The sequence below is a fragment of the Berghia stephanieae genome, chromosome 9 (genome assembly GCF_034508935.2).
Source record: "Berghia stephanieae isolate SIO BIC M18660-M18661 chromosome 9, UCSD_Bste_1.3, whole genome shotgun sequence".
NCBI lineage: Eukaryota > Metazoa > Mollusca > Gastropoda > Nudibranchia > Aeolidiidae > Berghia > Berghia stephanieae.
The window spans coordinates 10,841,183-10,860,249 of NC_088368.1; the positions used below are offsets into that span (position 1 = coordinate 10,841,183).

At 40.9% G+C, this 19,067-nt stretch overlaps 1 protein-coding gene across 1 annotated transcript; it reads left to right on the forward strand.

The window, feature by feature from the left end:
* Positions 1-547: 547 nt before the first annotated feature.
* On the forward strand, positions 548-19,067 carry LOC144979670 (stromal cell-derived factor 2-like; the record flags this gene model as incomplete). The annotated part of the gene is given in 6 exon segments (XM_078926519.1): positions 548-686; positions 6,927-7,039; positions 7,724-7,806; positions 9,847-9,986; positions 18,508-18,589; positions 18,885-19,067. Coding segments are annotated over 6 exon segments (665 nt in total), but the record flags the coding sequence as incomplete, so codon positions are not given.

A 19,067-nucleotide genomic window follows, 5' to 3' on the forward strand; every position in this document is an offset into this window, starting at 1 on the left:
GAAGAAGAAGAAGAAGAAGAAGAAGAAGAAGAAGAAGAAGAAGAAGAAGAAGAAGAAGAAGAAGAAGAAGAAGAAGAAGAAGAAGAAGAAGAAGAAGAAGAAGAAGAGGAGGAGGAAAAGGGGGAGGAGGAGGAGGAGGAGGAGGAGGAGGAGGAGGAGGAGGAGGAGGAGAAGAAGAAAAGGGGGAGGATGATGAAGAGGAAGAAACGGAGAACGATGACGACGACGACGAGGAGGAGGAGGAGGAGGAGGAGGAGGAGGAGGATATCTTTTTAGCTACAGGTAGAGATTATATATTTGTTTTGATGATGATGAATGTCACATGGATAATGGTGATGCTGATGATGATGATGATGATGATGATGATGATGATGATGATGATGATAATGTCCGATAATCACCATTATCATCATCATCATCATTATCATAATAGCGTAGCATCTCTTTAAAACTAAAAGATAAAACTAAAAAGCGAAAAGATTGACAACCGACGCAACCGACTTATAATAACAAGAACTCTCCGAAATCTGAAATAACAAATGGGTTAAAAATCAACCCTTACGTGGAGAACAGCTATTCAACGAAATTTTACCGTTATAACAAGCCTGAAACGGGAGTCATAATGTGGTCTCAAACATTATTCACTGTGTTGATCATCCCTTTAATTGATCAAATATCAAGTTCTCGTAAGTAGTGTATGAATATTAATCAACGTTTCTACTTTCAGTTTTAATTATGAACGTTGCTCATCTTTAATTTACCGTACCGGCACCGGTCAACTACAGACTACTACAGAACTTTTACTGAACTACTGTCACTGTCACCAGCCAGCCACCACTCCCATTTTGATCTCAATCATACATTTTAAGCCACCCTACCTGCCTCACATAATCTTAGGGATAGGTGGATTCATTCAATTATTATCGATTTACTTTTGATTAGGTCCTCTCACTCCCTCACACACACACACACACATACACTATACACACACACGCACACACACACACACACACATATATAGAGAGGTGGGCCTTTGGCCGACCAACCTCCGCTGCACGTCCAACTCGCCTTGAGCATGCATTCACGTAAAATATAAAGCTTTTTTAAAAAAACCTACCTCTTCAAAAACTAGCATCTTTCAACTTTCTAAGAAACATTTTGATTTTTCAGAACTTTAGTTCGTTAAAAAAATACCGGCCAATCTGACCCGTTGAGTCGAATGAAAACGAAATTTTGTTGTTTACACTGTTCAAAGGAAATGCCGTAAATAAGCTTTCATGGACTTCCTGTGTTGTTTTTACAGTGTCACGTGACCATTTTGAGAAATTTGACGTCTGCTACAAATAATTAGACCGGTGGGGGGTAGATATTTTCGTTGGAGCAGAAAAAAAGTGAGTATTATTTCTTGTACTTGTAGAGAGGCCTAGGGTCCACCAGCAGACCAGTTGATTGAATGAAAGAGAAAAAGGCCTTTTTTATCCACCGCCACCACCACCTTGAAAGAGTGGAGAGGGGGGGGGGGGGGGTGCATGCCGATGAGAGGGAGACGTGTCGATTGGTGACCTTGGTGACGTAGAGCATCTCAAGGATGCTGGCAGTTGCAGGTGTTCTTAACCCCTTAACAGCGAAGCTAATTTTTTGCTTTTAGATAGTAGTTTGCTTTTATCTTTATTATTGTTAACAGGGAATACAGCGTTTCCACCAAGAGAGTAGTCAGACTATCGCAACTCAGACTTCAATTGTCTATAATAGTTTTGCCGTTACTTGTCTTTTGATGATAGAAGATTTGGTGTTAGGTCAAAGATCGAATTTCGCCGCTAAAAGGTTGCATTGCTACTGGGTTTGCTCTCCCCCCCCCCCCCCACCCACTTTTTTTTTCACCTTAGTATTGTTGATTGCTGCTATTTCCTTTTTTATGATTAGCAAGTGCCGTAGGAGTCTCACAGGATGCAGGAGTACTGCAATTAACCCTTTGCCAGTGACACTGATTTTTTTGTTTTTCAAATAATAGTCTTCATTTATATTATTTTTTAACGCAGAAAAAAAAACGTTTCCACCATAAGAGCAGTAAGAATATTGATAAAAAGCGCTTTGAGCACGTTGGGTGGATATTGCTCTATATAAAAGCTCAAGTTTTTAAATTGTAATTTGTTTTTTGTCTTTTGATGAAAACGGTAAGATTTTATTTTTGGTCCAAGTAAGATTGATATTCGCCTTTAAAAGGTTAAGTTGTTTTGTTTTTTCAGTTTTTTTGTTGTTTTGTTTTTCAAATGTGGATACGCTGCTTCTTCCTTTTTTTTTCCTCAACTGGCAAGCAATCGCTGTACTTACCCGCATGGCTTGCACACACAAAAGGATACATCTAAGTCACAAAACCTTACATCCAGGTCACAAAATCAGACAACTAGGCCACACATCAAGACATCTCTGTTTCGTTTGTTCCAAGATAGCAAAACAAACCAGACGTCTTGGAGTTCGAAAGAGCTTTCCATAAAATATTTGGTATTTGCAAGACCCCCAGAAACCAATTCCCTATACAGCTCTTGTGCACGGTTACTTATGACCTTGATTTCTTTCGTACCCACCCCCCAAAATCCCACTTATTGTGTGGTATAGGCAGAACATAGTAAATAGCTGGACTGCCACATGCGTGACTAAATTGGCCAAAGAGAGAATCTATACTTTGGCATTAGACACCCATTACCTGATGTCTTGGTTTTTAATCCTAGCCTAGTGAGAGAGAGAAAACAAAACAATCATACATGTATCTGCAAACAACAGAACGTTTTCATTTTACATTGAGATGGGAAGGGGAAGGGATAACATTATGACAAGAGAGAGAGAGAGAGTGAGAGAGAGAGAGTGATTAGAGAGAGAGAGAGAGAGAGATGGGCGGGGGGATGGGGGGATAGTAAGGGGGAATGGGAAAAGATGAAAGAAACAATGGGTTGCCTGATGACGTAGATCAAAGGATTGTTACAGCGGTGTTCACGGAGCGTACTTCGTGAAATTTTAACCTTTTACAGTACACTGATTTTTTTCTCCAGATTGCTTATGCAGAATAAATCGTTTCCACCAAGAGAGCAGTAGTAAGAGTATATTTCGACTCGGGCTTCAATTAAACTATAAATCGCAAAGCTTGTCTTTTAATGATAACATTAAGACTAAGATCTGGAGTTTGTGGAGTGTAAGATGGAATCTCGCCATTAACCCATTGCTTCTCAAAGAAATCTAGGTCAAGTTATGCTCAACTCTCAAGGGCAGGGAGATAACTCTTACAGCACGATCACCCAACAATTTTGAAAAATTCATAACTTTGTTATTTTTCAACTTTTATTTAAACAAAAAATACAGTGAAATTCAGAAATGAATTTCCTTTGCAATGATATGCAACATTTATTGATTTTAACACCGCTTCCATGAAAATAAAATTATCAAAGAGAAAATAAACAATATTTACCCCCAAATTTTGTCTTTGTTTGTTTTTTTGAGTTGATATTTTTTTAATATTTACTGATATTTGTGGAATTTGGCAAAGCATTTGCCTTCACACAAGTGTACATTGCAAACAACACAGCCATTCACAGTTTCTGGGGTTCTGTTGGATGGAGTTTTACGTTTTTCCTCAGCGCACTGATAGCAGCGTTTTTTACGTCCCGGAATTCTCACGCTCTTGTGTTTGTCTAATGAGGTAACGCTTGATGAAACTGATGGTTGCTCAGAAGGGGCTCTTGGAACTGAGTTAACGGCTCCTGCTCTAATTAGCAAGTCCTCCAACACTTTCATTCTGAACAAAAGGTGTCTGCAAGTTGATGAGCGGGTTTCTACTATTCTAGCCGCCGATTTTAACGCGAGAAAGGAGTTGATCATCGCCGTTTGGACTAAAAACCAGAAAATATACCTCCACCATTTTTTTGATGCTCTACCCACTTGATAGTATGAGCGGTACTGATCGGCAAGGTCCACTCCACCCATATTGTCGTTATACTTTGCCACTGGGGTCGGAATATCAACCTCAACTCTCCCGCGCCTGGATGACCGAGTAACAGTTGTGGTGGTTGGATTACAGTTGGTGGACAAAATATTGACCTCTCTTTTATCAAACCAGGATGTCGCAACAAGATTTCCTTTTTGTTTGATCAATGTTTCACCTTTTAAAATTTTTTTGTCCTTCAGCGGCCATCCCACATGGTTTTTTCTCATTGTTCCGCAAACATAGGTTTTATTCAGCAGCAAGTCCTCCGCAAGCTTTACGGAACTAAAAAAATTGTCAATGTAAAATGCATGATATTGGTTTAGGTAGTCCACTCCAACATTCATCACTACATGGTGTCCCAGACCATTTCTAACGCCATCTTGCTTCCCCGTATATATGGAAAAATTTAGGAGGTAGCCCGTCTTCGCTTCTGCAGCACACCAAATTTTTATTCCATATTTCGATGGCTTGCTTGGTAGATATTGCTTCCAGTGAAGGCGGCCATTGAATTTCACCATTGCCTCATCGATACTTATCGCTTCTGCTGGTTTATAAAGAGTTTTAACTTGCTGCGAATTTCATCAATGATAGGTCTTACTTTGAAGACAGGGTCTTGCTGAACAGCAACAACATCGGACGTATCGGCTGCATGAATGTACTGATTTATTTTCATATACTCTGCTTACCCATCACATCAGCCACTGCTGGAACTCTATACTTAGGGTTTGAAGACCAGTAGAGATTAATGTCTGGCAATGTATGAATGCCAAACATTATATTGATATACATGTATTTTTGTATCTCCAATGATGAACACGGCTTCCAGTATTTATCGACACCTTTCTTCTCCTGACATAAAGGTTTGTATGTTCTGATAGATGCTCATACAGAATAGGGGGGAAAAAACAATCAAACACTTCTAGAGGGCTGTTCATACTGTCAAAATCTAACACAACACCTGAAAATTCTGAAAATTGTTCCACATTCACATTGTGCAGGTTGTCTGACCATTCTGTGGGTGCAGGTTCAGTATCACTGTCACTGTCACTTTGTTCACTATCATTGTCATTATCGATGTCCTCAAACTGTACGTTTATATCTGATTCATCACCTGAATCCTCGTCATCAATTGTATTATCAACTACACTGCGTTGATTGCAGAGGGAATTCAATAAATCAAACGCCATTGTTGAAAAAAACGAAGTTGGTTTGTCAAAACAGCTGACTTTTGTTGACAAGTTTGTAAAATCTGTAACTTTCGTTTCATCCAAGATATTTCGCTACGGTAAATTGCTGCTTTCGCTTTCATTCTCGCACTTTCTATTTATAAGAGTTCCACAAAGCTACGGAAGTAACCTTTGCCGTTAAAAGAGTTGCAGCGATACCATCTACTTTCACTTTCTGCCCGGGCGCATTGGAAAGATCGAAGGTATTTTTCAGCGGGCGCATTCGGGCGCATTGAGAAGCAATGGGTTAATGGTTAAAATTGTTTTGATTAAGAAAAAACAACTCACACACACACGCACACACACACACGAGCGCGCGCGGTCACGACAGCGAGGACCATCACTGACAGAATGTTGCAACGGTAAACCGGTTTACGTGTACATAGATCCTGAGGCCAGATGCCCCGTTACCGTGTACGTAGGCACTCCCAAAAAAAAAGGAAGAAAGAAAGAGACACACACACACATACTCACACACACACACACACCACACACACACACAGTCTCGCATCCTCTACGAATTAATTTTGCGCACCAATTTTTACTGCACTTATGCACCAAATTGCATACCTATCTAGGGACACTTTTTTCCGTATCTTTTTCTCAATAAACTTTTTTAAAAACCTTTGTTTTGAGCGGCAGGCGGCAGGCACTAGGGGGCACCAACCATTGGACAGACGAAAAACACACACGATTTAGCGAGGAATGAATCATGAAAATATTTAGGATATAATTTCAAACACAACTTTTGAAATTCATCAAGGATTGTCTAGTACCGAATGTTTTTTGATAGAAAACAAATGTATCTTCAAATCTAAACTGCTTTTGACGGTAAGCGGTAAGTTTTTTATTTATTTTTCTGTCCAAACGAATGATTTGTCCTGGTATAGAAGCTAAGTATTGGTAACACCGGCTCACCTCTCTCTCTCTCTCTCTCTCTCTCTCTCTCTCTCTCTCTCTCTCTCTATATATATATATATATATATATATATATATATATATATCTTCTTATTTTGATTGCCCACAATCAATTGGTTGATTACTATGGCAAATATGAAACTGCTTTCTAATCTCTCTGTATTGTATTCCTTGTTTATAATCGTTAGTCTAAAATTAATTTCCAGGGACATTCAGGGGTCGTCAGTGTTGGTTTGTGTAGGGTCAGAGTATCTGCATAGCAACTTGCCACAAAAGCATCATTTGTGTATATATATATTACACACACACACACACACACACACTCTCTCTCTCTCTCTCTCTCTCTCTCTCTCTCTCTCTCTCAATTGTTTGACATTTTCACAATGCTTAATTAAAAAAAAAAACTTGAGCTTTTATATAGTGCAATATCCACTAAACGTGCTCAAAGCGCTTTACAAAGGGTCCCTGGCCAACAGCAACACATAACATGTAGGACGAGACATGACGCCTATCAGGCGATATTACAAATTTTTGGGACAGAGACAACGCTGTTAACGGCCAGGTACTCATTTTACACCTGAGTACGGTGAGAGAATGTGAGTAAAGAGCCTTCTCCTAGGACTCAACTATGCGCCAAGGGAGGCTCGAACCCAGGACCTTCCGATCCGAAAGCGAGTGTCATACCACTAGACCACATAGCCGCACAATTAACCAGCCATATCAATGCCTTAGAATATAATCATGGTAATATTGCCCAAATGACCACTTGTTTTTTTGTTGTTGTTTTCTTTCTGTTTTGTCAACAGGGTTTGGATATGATTTTGTAACGTGTGGTTCAGCTTTGAAAATACTGAACTCTGAAAGTCAAGTCCGACTTCATTCTCATGACGTCAAATACGGCTCAGGAAGTGGTCAACAGGTGAATTAGAATTTTATTTTTAAAAACTCAAAAAACGTGAGTTTTGTATAGCGCAATATCCACCAAAAGTGCTCAAAGCGCTTTACAAGGAGTCCCTAGCAAACAGCATGTAGGACGAGACATGACGCCTGTTAGGTGATACACACAATGTTTTTTCCGACAGATACAACACTGTTAATGATCGGGTACTCATTTCACACCTGAGTATATTGAGAGAATGTGAGTAAAGAGTCTTTTCCAAGGACTCTACTATGCTCCGCTCCGAGCTGGACTCAAACCCAGGACCTTCCGATTTGAAGGTAAGTTTCATACCACAAGACTACATAACGGCACAAAACACTTTACATTTTATTTTCTCTCAAATCATAATGATCCCAGTTATTTATCAAGTTATAAGTTATAAGTACCTTTCCATATTTGAGCTTTGAGCTTTTATAGAGTGCAATATCCACTAAACGTGCTCAAAGCACCCGGGATCAATCTTGGTCCCTTTGTATGTGAAGCGAGTGCTCTACCAACAAAGCCATTGGGACCCCCTCCCCTCCCAAGAAAAAAAAAAATAATAATAGTAACAGAATTTCATTACTTGTGCTATTCGTACATAAATCTTAAAAAGTAGAAATGGACAAGCTGAATCGGTAAGCTTGGGAGTGTTGTAGTATTACAGTATTTTCCGTTTTCCAGTCTGTTACAGGTGTATCAGCATCCGATGACCACAACAGCTACTGGCAGGTGAGGGCCAAAACTGGAGCTGCTTGTAAAAGAGGGTAAGTGAAACAAGATGTCAAAGGTCACTTTCATGACATACAACATAAAAGGACATAGATGTGTATTATAAAGATATTTTGAGAAAACAATGAAAAAAAAAAAATTACACCCTTTCGCAACGGCACGATAAGATCCCGTCGTCTAGGCATTCCATGAAGGAATATAGATAATCCATCAAACAAGATGTCTGATGTCAACAGGAATCACCCATGTTGTCACAGTGAGATCCCGTCGCCTGTACATTCCATGAAGGAATATAGATAATCCATCAAACAAGATGTCTGATGTCAACAGGAATCACCCATGTTGTCATAGTGAGATCCCGTCGTCTAGGTATTCCATGAAGGAATATAGATAATCCATCAAACAAGATGTCTGATGTCAACAGGAATCACCCATGTTGTCATAGTGAGATCCCGTCGTCTAGGCATTCCATGAAGGAATATAGATAATCCATCAAACAAGATGTCTGATGTCAACAGGAATCACCCATGTTGTCACAGTGAGATCCCGTCGTCTAGGCATTCCATGAAGGAATATAGATAATCCATCAAACAAGATGTCTGATGTCAACAGGAATCACCCATGTTGTCATAGTGAGATCCCGTCGTCTAGGCATTCCATGAAGGAATATAGATAATCCATCAAACAAGATGTCTGATGTCAACATGATTCATCCATGTTGTAGAGGTCGGCCATTGAAAATTTGCCGTCAGCATGTCAAAACATCACTGAGAAAAAATTGATTTGCCCTTAGAGTTGCCAACACATGTAGCAGTCTAGTAGTACTACTATCAACGTTTGTTATAACTGCAGTCTATAAATACTTTTAAAAACAGTCTTGATTAATTTTGGTCAGACCAAGAAATCATATGTGACAACTTCAAAGCAAATTTTTTTATTAACTGGAAGTGGGGCTGATATGCAGCCAAAATTGATAGAGTCCAATAAAGAGGAGTCTTAAAGGGATTTGTATCAGAAACCAACTGTAAGTAATTATGAGTAGCAACAATAATTTTTTGATGACAAAGGAGGTACTCATCTCTATTTTCAACACACATGTGTAGTGTGTTATAGTTATATGCAACACATTTGGTGTCGCATGTTATAGTTATATGCAACACATTTGGTGTAGTGTGTTATAGTTATATGCAACACATTTGGTGTAGTGTGTTATAGTTATCAGTGCTGATGGTTTTCCTCGGATCCGTGGAAATCTGCGATTTTGGAGTCCAGAGGAGAAATTTCCTCCTTTTAAAATTACATTTTCTGGAAACAATGTGCTAGCAATGAGAGAGTTGATGTGTGGTGGAACACACAGGTACAGTTTCCCACTCTCCAGAAGTTAGCTAGAGTATCAATGATAGTCTATCATCTCAGTTGCTCTAAAATTGGGGTTTAGTGCAGTAGAAATGGGGCTTAAAGGCAATCGTTCAACAATTTCCTACTTTTTCACTTTTTGTCACCATCAGCACTGAGCTGTATGCAACACATTCGGTGTAGTGTGTTATAGTTATATCCAACACATTTGGTGTAGCGTGTTATAGTTATATCCAACACATTTGGTGTAGCGTTTTATAGTTATATCCAACACATTTGGTGTAGCGTGTTATAGTTATATCCAACACATTTGGTGTAGCGTGTTATAGTTATATCCAACACATTTGGTGTAGCGTGTTATAGTTATATCCAACACATTTGGTGTAGCGTGTTATAGTTATATCCAACACATTTGGTGTAGCGTGTTATAGTTATATCCAACACATTTGGTGTAGCGTGTTATAGTTATATCCAACACATTTGGTGTAGCGTGTTATAGTTATATCCAACACATTTGGTGTAGCGTGTTATAGTTATATCCAACACATTTGGTGTAGCGTGTTATATAACTATAACTGATATCTCATTTTTGTTTTAATTTTAGTTTATCTTTATTTACCACCATACAAAATGTAGGATTTTCTGGTCTTATTTTCAATCTGTGCAAAAATGTATTTTAATTTTAAAAATTTGTTTCCTTTTAATCATTTCATTTTCAGGACTCCAATCAAATGCGGCCAGACGGTTCGTTTGACCCACGTGACGACTCGACGCAATCTCCACAGTCATCATTTCCAATCTCCGTTGTCCCACAATCTGGAAGTGTCTGCCTTTGGTGATGATGGGGAGGGAGACGAAGGTAGGCACACGCTTGTTGTATTGATGAATACAGAAGATTGGTTGGAGGGTCAAAGGTGAAAGTGACGTACTGTGTCAGCTGATAAGTGCGATAGAGAACTGGACAAGTCTGTATGAACGGTGCCAGACAAAGCATGAAAGAAAATTGCAGGAAAAGAAAACATCCTTAAAAAACCAGTTGACCTCGACTGGGATGGAACCTCAGACCTTCTGATTATCTGTCAGACATTACAGTAATCAGGAGGTCTGAGGTTCGATCCCCAGTGGAGTCATCTGATTTTTTGGGATGGTTATTTTTTCTTGTATTTTTCTTTCTTGCTTTGTCTGGCACCTTTCATACACGCTTGTTCAGTTCTTTATCTTACACCAGTGCCTGCTCCTTAATTTAGCTACTTTGGAGAATTGAAAAATAGAAAGAATTTCACTATGGGTTGGGGGTCTTCTGACCTCCTATGATAGGCATAGAGGTCACTTGCTGTGTCATATATCTCCTGTATGTGTCAGTGCATGACATAATCAGTCGTAAGGTGAAACTTTTGGATTTGCATTTTTTTTTTTCTAAAAGAATATCCTCCCCAGAGCATTTCAATCTTTATTTGAAGTAAATCGGGTGATTTTTCATGAAGTTATGGTCAAATGTATGGGAAAGGTATCCAGCAACTTTTCTCAAATTTAAACTTGACTAGCTGTAAAAAAAATTAGAAGTGAAATTAAGCTTAGATGTACAAAAAGGGTTGATTTAATCATTTATGACAAGAACTCATTTTTGATAAAAAATTGACCTTCTAACTAAACTTGGCAATATCTCAGTTCAAACCTTTTCACCATCCAACTGATTATGTCATTCACTGTAACATATTTGTTTTCCCTTTCCATCTTGCTCTCTGTCTTCGTTCTGGATTGATGTTTTTAATGGTCCTGGCAGGGATCCTTAACTGGGAATGAGGCAGTTGAATATAGTTCTTTGTTGTTTTTTTTTTTGAGAGATGATATTATTTTTTTTTTACCTTATGCCTATGATGAAAATAAAATTAATGCATGGTGCTGAAGTGGTCTAATTGGATTTATTGGTGCTGAAGTGGTCTAATTGGATTTACTGGTGCTGGTCTAATTGGATTTATTGGTGCTGAAGTGGTCTAATTGGATTTACTGGTGTTGGTCTAATTGGATTTATTGGTGCTGAAGTGGTCTAATTGGATTTACTGGTGCTGTAGTGGTCTAATTGGATTTATTGGTGCTGTAGTTGTCTAATTGGATTTACTGGTGCTGAAGTGGTCTAATTGGATTTACTAGTGCTGAAGTGGTCTAATTGCGGTGTGTCTTTTTTACGAAACCCGCCGAAACCCTGCGAAACCCGCCGAAACCCGCCGAAACCCGACGGAACCCGACGAATCCCGACAAAGTTATGGGAAGTAGGTGGCAGTGGGGAGTGAACCTAGAACTCAGGGAAGTGTACACCATTGGGGAGTGAACCTGGGACTGGGTTTCGTAAAAAAGAACCAGTGCTTTTTTACGAAACGCGCCGAAACCCGCCGAAACCCGGCAAAACCCGAGAATATCCAGCAAAGTTATGGGAAGTAGACAACTGTGGGGAGTGAACCCGAGACTCAGGGAAGTGTACACCAGTCGGGAGTGAACCTGAGACTAAGGTTATCGGCCGGTTTCGGCGGTTTTCGTAAAAAAGAATTAGTGCTTTATTACGAAACCCGCCGAAACCCGACAATATCCGGCAAAGTTATGGGAGTTTGGCAACAGTGGGGGGTGATCCTGGGAGTCAGGGAATTGCACACCAGTGGGGAGTTAACCTGGGACTGTGTAAAAAGGATATCAGTGGAAAATAAACCTGGACTAAAGGGAGATGGATACCATTGAAAGTTGAAGCCAGATATGGGAGTTGAGTACCAGAGGAGAATGAACCTGACACTATAGAAGGTGGGCGCCAGTGGGGAGTGAACCTGGGACTCAGGGAATTGCTCACCAGTGGGGAGTTAACCTGGGACTGTGTAAAAAGGATGTCAGTGGGAAATAAACCTGGGACTAAGGGGAGAAGGATACCATTGAAAGTTGAAGCCGGATATGGGAGTTGAGTACCAGAGGAGAATGAACCTGACACTATAGGAGATGGGCGCCAGTGTGGAGTGAACCTGGGACTCAGGGAAGTGCACACCAATTTGGAGTTAACCTGGGACTGTGGGAGATGGATAACTGTGGGTATCCGAGCCGAACTATAGGAGTTGGCTACCAGAGGAGAATGAACCTGACACTATAAAAGTGGGCGCCAGTGGGGAGTGAACCTGGGAGTCAGGGAATTGCACACCAGTGGGGAGTTAACCTGTGAATATCTAAAAAAGAATATCCGTGGGAAATAAATCCGGCTTCAACTCCCAATGGTATCCATCTCCCTTTAGTCCCAGATTTATTTCCTACTGATATCCTTTATACATATTCCCAGGTTAACTCCCCACTGGTGTGCAATTCCCTGAGTCCCAGGTTCACTCCCCACTGGCGCCCACCCCCTTTTGTGTCAGGTTCATTCTCCTCTGGTACCAAGCTTTCATATCCGGCTTCAACTTTCAATGGTATCCATCTCCCTTTAGTCCGAGGTTTATTTCCCACTGATATCCTGTTTACATAGTCCCAGGTTCACTCCCCACTGGCGCCCACCTCCTATAGTGTCAGGTTCATTCTCCTCTGGTACCAAACTCTCATATCCGGCTTCAACTTTCAATGGTATTCATCTCCCTTTAGTCCCAGGTTTATTTCCCACTGATATCCTTTTTACATAGTCCCAGGTTCACTCACCACTGGCGCCCACCTCCTATAGTGTCAGGTTCATTCTCCTCTGGTACCAAACTCTCATATCCGGCTTCAACTTTCAATGGTATTCATCTCCCTTTAGTCCCAGGTTTATTTCCCACTCATATCCTTTTTACATAGTCCCAGGTTCACTCCCCACTGGCGCCCACCTCCTATAGTGTCAGGTTCATTCTCCTCTGGTACCAAACTCTCATATCCGGCTTCAACTTTCAATGGTATTCATCTCCCTTTAGTCCCAGGTTTATTTCCCACTGATATCCTTTTTACATAGTCCCAGGTTCACTCCCCACTGGCGCCCACCTCCTATAGTGTCAGGTTTCTCTCTCCTCTGGTACCCAACTACCAAATCCGGCTTTAACTCCCAATGGTATCCACCTCCCTTTAGTCCCAGATTTATTTCCTACTGATATCCTTTTTACATAGTCCCAGGTTCACTCCCCACTGGCGCCAACCTCCTATTGTGTCAGGTTCATTCTCCTCTGGTACCAAACTTTCATATCCGGTTTCAACTTTCAATGGTATCCATGTCCCTTTAGTCCAAGGTTTATTTCCCACTGATATCCTGTTTACATAGTCCCAGGTTCACTCCCCACTGGCGCCCACCCCCTATAGTGTCAGGTTCATTTTCCTCTGGTACCAAACTTTCATATCCGGTTTCAACTTTCAATGGTATCCATGTCCCTTTAGTCCAAGGTTTATTTCCCACTGATATCCTGTTTACATAGTCCCAGGTTCACTCCCCACTGGCGCCCACCCCCTATAGTGTCAGGTTCATTTTCCTCTGGTACCAAACTTTCATATCCGGTTTCAACTTTCAATGGTATCCATGTCCCTTTAGTCCAAGGTTTATTTCCCACTGATATCCTGTTTACATAGTCCCAGGTTCACTCCCCACTTGCGCCCACCCCCTATAATGTCAGGTTCATTCTCCTCTGGTACCAAACTTTCATATCCGGTTTCAACTTTCAATGGTATCCATGTCCCTTTAGTCCAAGGTTTATTTCCCACTGATATCCTGTTTACATAGTCCCAGGTTCACTCCCCACTTGCGCCCACCCCCTATAATGTCAGGTTCATTTTCCTCTGGTACCAAACTTTCATATCCGGTTTCAACTTTCAATGGTATCCATGTCCCTTTAGTCCAAGGTTTATTTCCCACTGATATCCTGTTTACATAGTCCCAGGTTCACTCCCCACTGGCGCCCACCCCCTATAGTGTCAGGTTCATTTTCCTCTGGTACCAAACTTTCATATCCGGTTTCAACTTTCAATGGTATCCATGTCCCTTTAGTCCAAGGTTTATTTCCCACTGATATCCTGTTTACATAGTCCCAGGTTCACTCCCCACTGGCGCCCACCCCCTTTTTTGTCAGGTTCATTCTCCTCTGGTACCAAGCTCTCATATCCGGCTTCAACTTTCAATGGTATCCATGTCCATTTAGTCCAAGGTTTATTTCCCACTGATATCCTGTTTACATAGTCCCAGGTTCACTCCCCACTGGCGCCCACCTCCTTTAGTGTCAGGTTCATTCTCCTCTGGTACCAAACTCTCATACCAAGCTTCAAATTTTAATGGTATCCATCTCCCTTTAGTACCAGGTTTATTTTCCACTGATATCCTTTTTACATATTCCCAGGTTAAATCCCCACTGGTGTGCAATTCCCTGAATCCCAGGTTCACTCCCCACTGGCGCCCACCTTCTTTAGTGTCAGGTTCATTCTCCTCTGGCACCCAACTCCTATAGTTCGGCTCGGATACCCACAGTTATCCATCTCCCACAGTCCAAGGTTAACTCCCAATTGGTGTGCACTTCCCTGAGTCCCAGGTTCACTCCACACTGGCGCCCATCTCCTATAGTGTCGGGTTCATTCTCCTCTGGTACTCAACTCCCATATCCGGCTTCAACTTTCAATGGTATCCATCTCCCTTTAGTCCCAGGTTTATTTCCCACTGATATCCTTTTTACACAGTCCCAGGTTAACTCCCCACTGGTGTGCAATTCCCTGAATCCCAGGTTCACTCCCCACTGGCGCCCACCTTCTATAGTGTCAGGTTCATTCTCCTCTGTACTCAATTCCCATATCCGGCTTCAACTTTCAATGCTATCCATGTCTCTTTAGTCCCAGGTTTATTTCCCACTGATATCCTTTTTACACAGTCCCAGGTTAACTCCCCACTGGTGTGCAATTCCCTGACTCCTAGGATCACCCCCCACTGTTGCCAAACTCCCATAACTTTGCCGGATATTGTCGTGTTTCGGCGGGTTTCGGCGGGTTTCGTAATAAAGCACTAATTCTTTTTTACGAAACCCGCCGAAACCGGCCGATAAACTTAGTCTCATGTTCACTCCCGACTGGTGTACACTTCCCTGAGTCTCGGGTTCACTCCCCACAGTTGTCTACTTCCCATAACTTTGCTGTATATTGTCGGGTTTCGCCGGGTTTCGCCGGGTTTCGGCGGGTTTCGTAAAAAAGCACTGGTTCTTTTTTACGAAACCCGCCGAAACCCAGTCCCAGGTTCACTCCCCAATGGTGTACACTTCCCTGAGTTCTAGGTTCACTCCCCACAGCCACCTACTTCCCATAACTTTGTCGGGATTCATCGGGTTTCATCGGGTTTCGGCGGGTTTCGGCGGGTTTCGCAGGGTTTCGGCGGGTTTCGGCGGGTTTCGTAAAAAAGACACACCCGTCTAATTGGATTTACTGGTGCTGGTCTAATTGGATTTACTGGTGCTGAAGTGGTCTAATTGGATTTACTGGTGCTGAAGTGGTCTAATCGGATTTACTGGTGCTGAAGTGGTCCAATTGGATTTACTGGTGCTGGTCTAATTGGATTTACTGGTGCTGAAATGGTCTAATTGGATTTACTGGTGTTGAAGTGGTCTAATTGGATTTACTGGTGCTGGTCTAATTGGATTTTTTGGTGCTGAAGTGGTCTAATTGGATTTACTGTGCTGAAGTGGTCTAATTGGATTTACTGGTGCTGAAGTGGTCTAATTGGATTTACTGGTGCTGAAGTGGTCTCATTGGATTTATTGGTGCTGAAGTGGTCTAATTGGATTTACTGGTGCTGAAGTGGTCTAGTTGGATTTACTGGTGCCGAAGTGGTCTAATTGGATTTACTGGTGCTGGTCTAATTGGATTACTGATGCTGAAGTGGTCTAATTGGATTTACTGGTGCCGAAGTGGTCTAATTGGATTTACTGGTGCTGAAGTGGTCTAATTGGATTTACTGGTGCTGAAGTGGTCTAATTGGATTTACTGGTGCCGAAGTGGTCTAATTGGATTTACTGGTGCCGAAGTGGTCTAATTGGATTTACTGGTGCTGAAGTGGTCTAATTGGATTTACTGGTGCTGAAGTGGTCTAATTGGATTTACTGGTGCTGAAGTGGTCAAATTGGATTTACTGGTGCTGAAGTGGTCTAATTGGATTTACTGGTGCCGAAGTGGTCTAATTGGATTTACTGGTGCTGGTCTAATTGGATTACTGATGCTGAAGTGGTCTAATTGGATTTACTGGTGCCGAAGTGGTCTAATTGGATTTACTGGTGCTGGTCTAATTGGATTACTGATGCTGAAGTGGTCTAATCGGATTTACTGGTGCCGAAGTGGTCTAATTGGATTTACTGGTGCTGGTCTAATTGGATTTACTGGTGCTGAAATGGTCTAATTGGATTTACTGATGCCGAAGTAGTCTAATTGGATTTACTAGTGCTGAAGTGGTCTAATTGGATTTACTGGTGCTGAAGTGGTCTAATTGGATTACTGATGCTGAAGTGGTCTAATTGGATTTACTGGTGCTGTAGTGGTCTAATTGGATTTACTGGTGCTGAAGTGGTCTAATTGGATTTACTGGTGCTGAAGTGGTCTAATTGGATTTACTGGTGCTGAAGTGGTCTAATTGGATTTACTGGTGCTGAAGTGGTCTAATTGGAGTGTTGCAACCGCTGTTACTGTTCACCCCTCTATATGTAATAGTCAGACAACCGGGTAGTTGATGCCGACAAGTGTAGTGGTAGACAACCGGGTAGTTGATGCCGGTGAGTGGTAGTAGTAGTATTGGCAGCGAGAGTGTAGACGCCATGGGAGTGGATGGATTCGGTCCCGGGGTCGACTTAGGAGTTCCAGACTGTAACTGCGGCGGTGGTGCTCAAGTGAGGAAGATAGATGAAGTGACAGTTTAGTACTACTGTTACTGTTAGTGATAGTAGCATGACTTCATGTGTCAGAAGAAGAAGTAGGGAGTTGATTTCATGAGCGAAGAGCACACACCATAGTCAAGTCCAGAGACACCATAGTCTACCCGAGTCCTAGCCCATCCACTCCAGAGTAGTGGAGGCGATCAAACAACAAAGGCCAGGATGTATAATGATGAAGTCTTTATTCAGGAACAATGGAACAGATCATTCTTTTGTATCGTATTGTATAGGCAAGTAGCAATGAATGGATCAATGAATGAATGAAAAGAATGGCAGAAGAATCACATAATATCAGCTATAGCAGTTAAAAATAGATTTAGCGCGGACCTCAGGGGAAGCACCTATGTCACTGGTCCAGGTAAAGTGATGCGTAGACTGAAGTGAGTGAACCCGATCGAGTGGTGTGCATCTTCATGATTTAAACAAATTAATGCAAATAACATAGGACGTGTATGAAGGAACGAATTAGTCTAAACTAAAGAGTTATGCTACAGAATCAATCATAGGAAATTGCAGAGTTAAAGAGTAAATGTTTAGCTCATAATTAGTAATCAAAGGCGTTAACGTTTTGGCTGTATGAAATATTTAAGTAGCAATTATTAAGTATACAGAAGAACAAAGTAGATTTAAATGACTCAAGGTAGGTGGCTAAAAAGCTATGATTTGCCAGAATTAGCGATATAAATTTGTAGATGATCATAGTTGTTAAAATGAAGTTATAACGATGTGAAGTGGTGAAAGAAAGCACACAAAAATATAGTATCAGGCCAGAAGTCACACCCAGCCGAGGATAAAAATAGTACTACATCGAGAGGCTACATGTGTAAGGGCTTAACACACAACACACAGTGTACTATTGGTCATAGTAACACACACGAGTAAAGAAATGTTGATATCAATCACAGAGACACACAGTCTTGCATCCAATTAATAGTGATGGTAACGACAAGTAGTAATAGTAATAGAGTACAAAAAATACTAGATAGAATGGTCATTGTATCACATAAAGACAAAACAAGACACAAAGTAGCCAGGGATATGGAATCTGATATAATTGAATTTTTGTTGTTTTTAAATTGACAATTTGAATAATTATCACAGTTATTAAATCTAAACAAATAATAATTCCTGACTAAAATGCTTAGGCGTCCCGATATCTCGGTTAGTAGATCACTTGCTTCACAATCAAAGGGACAGAGATCGATCCCGGGTGCAGTCGAGATTTTTTTCTGTCCACCCTGCTGCGATTGGGTAGCTGGGTCTGTTAGTGTTCGATCTGGTGGAAAGTACTTTGCGATAGACTAGTATCCTATCCAAAGGGTAGCAAGCAATTACTATTGTCCAGTTCAAGCTATAGAAACTGGGAATCAACTCAGGCTCCATGGGCCTCATGGCTCTGAAGGACTACTTTTAAAAGAAATTTTTTTTTTTATTACTAAAATGCTTAGAATTGTATTTAAATTTCAAATGATTTTCTCCATCTTAACTTGTGTTTTTTTCCTCCAGGGGACAACTGGGTGATTGTTTGTAATTCTCAGTACTGGAGCAGAAACGAAAGATTCCGTATCAAGCATGTAACTACAGAATAGTGAGTTTATTTTGGAATTTTGTGTTGATTTTTTGGAAATATCATTATGCTTGCTGAATGTAACAATCGTCATTTTATTATTATTAATATTATTATTATTATTATTATTATTATTATTATTATTATTATTATTATTATTATTATTAAAAAACCCGGCAGTATAGAAATATGTTTATTATTTTTATTATTATTTGTTTTATTACTGTGTAAAGTTTATCTTTTTGTTTGTTTTAAAGAAAATTGTTATTGATCCATTCTCAGCAATAATCCATTTCTTTAACCATTTCTACCCCAGCTACCTTCATGTCACAGGCGACACGTACGGCCGACCAATCAACGGACAGAAAGAAATCTGTGCCTATAAATCACCAAGGGAGGCAAACTACTGGCAGGCAGCTGAAGGCATTTTCGTCACGCCCACGGAGAACAGAACTGCTAATCAAGACAACGACGACGACGATGATAGCGATGATCCTGA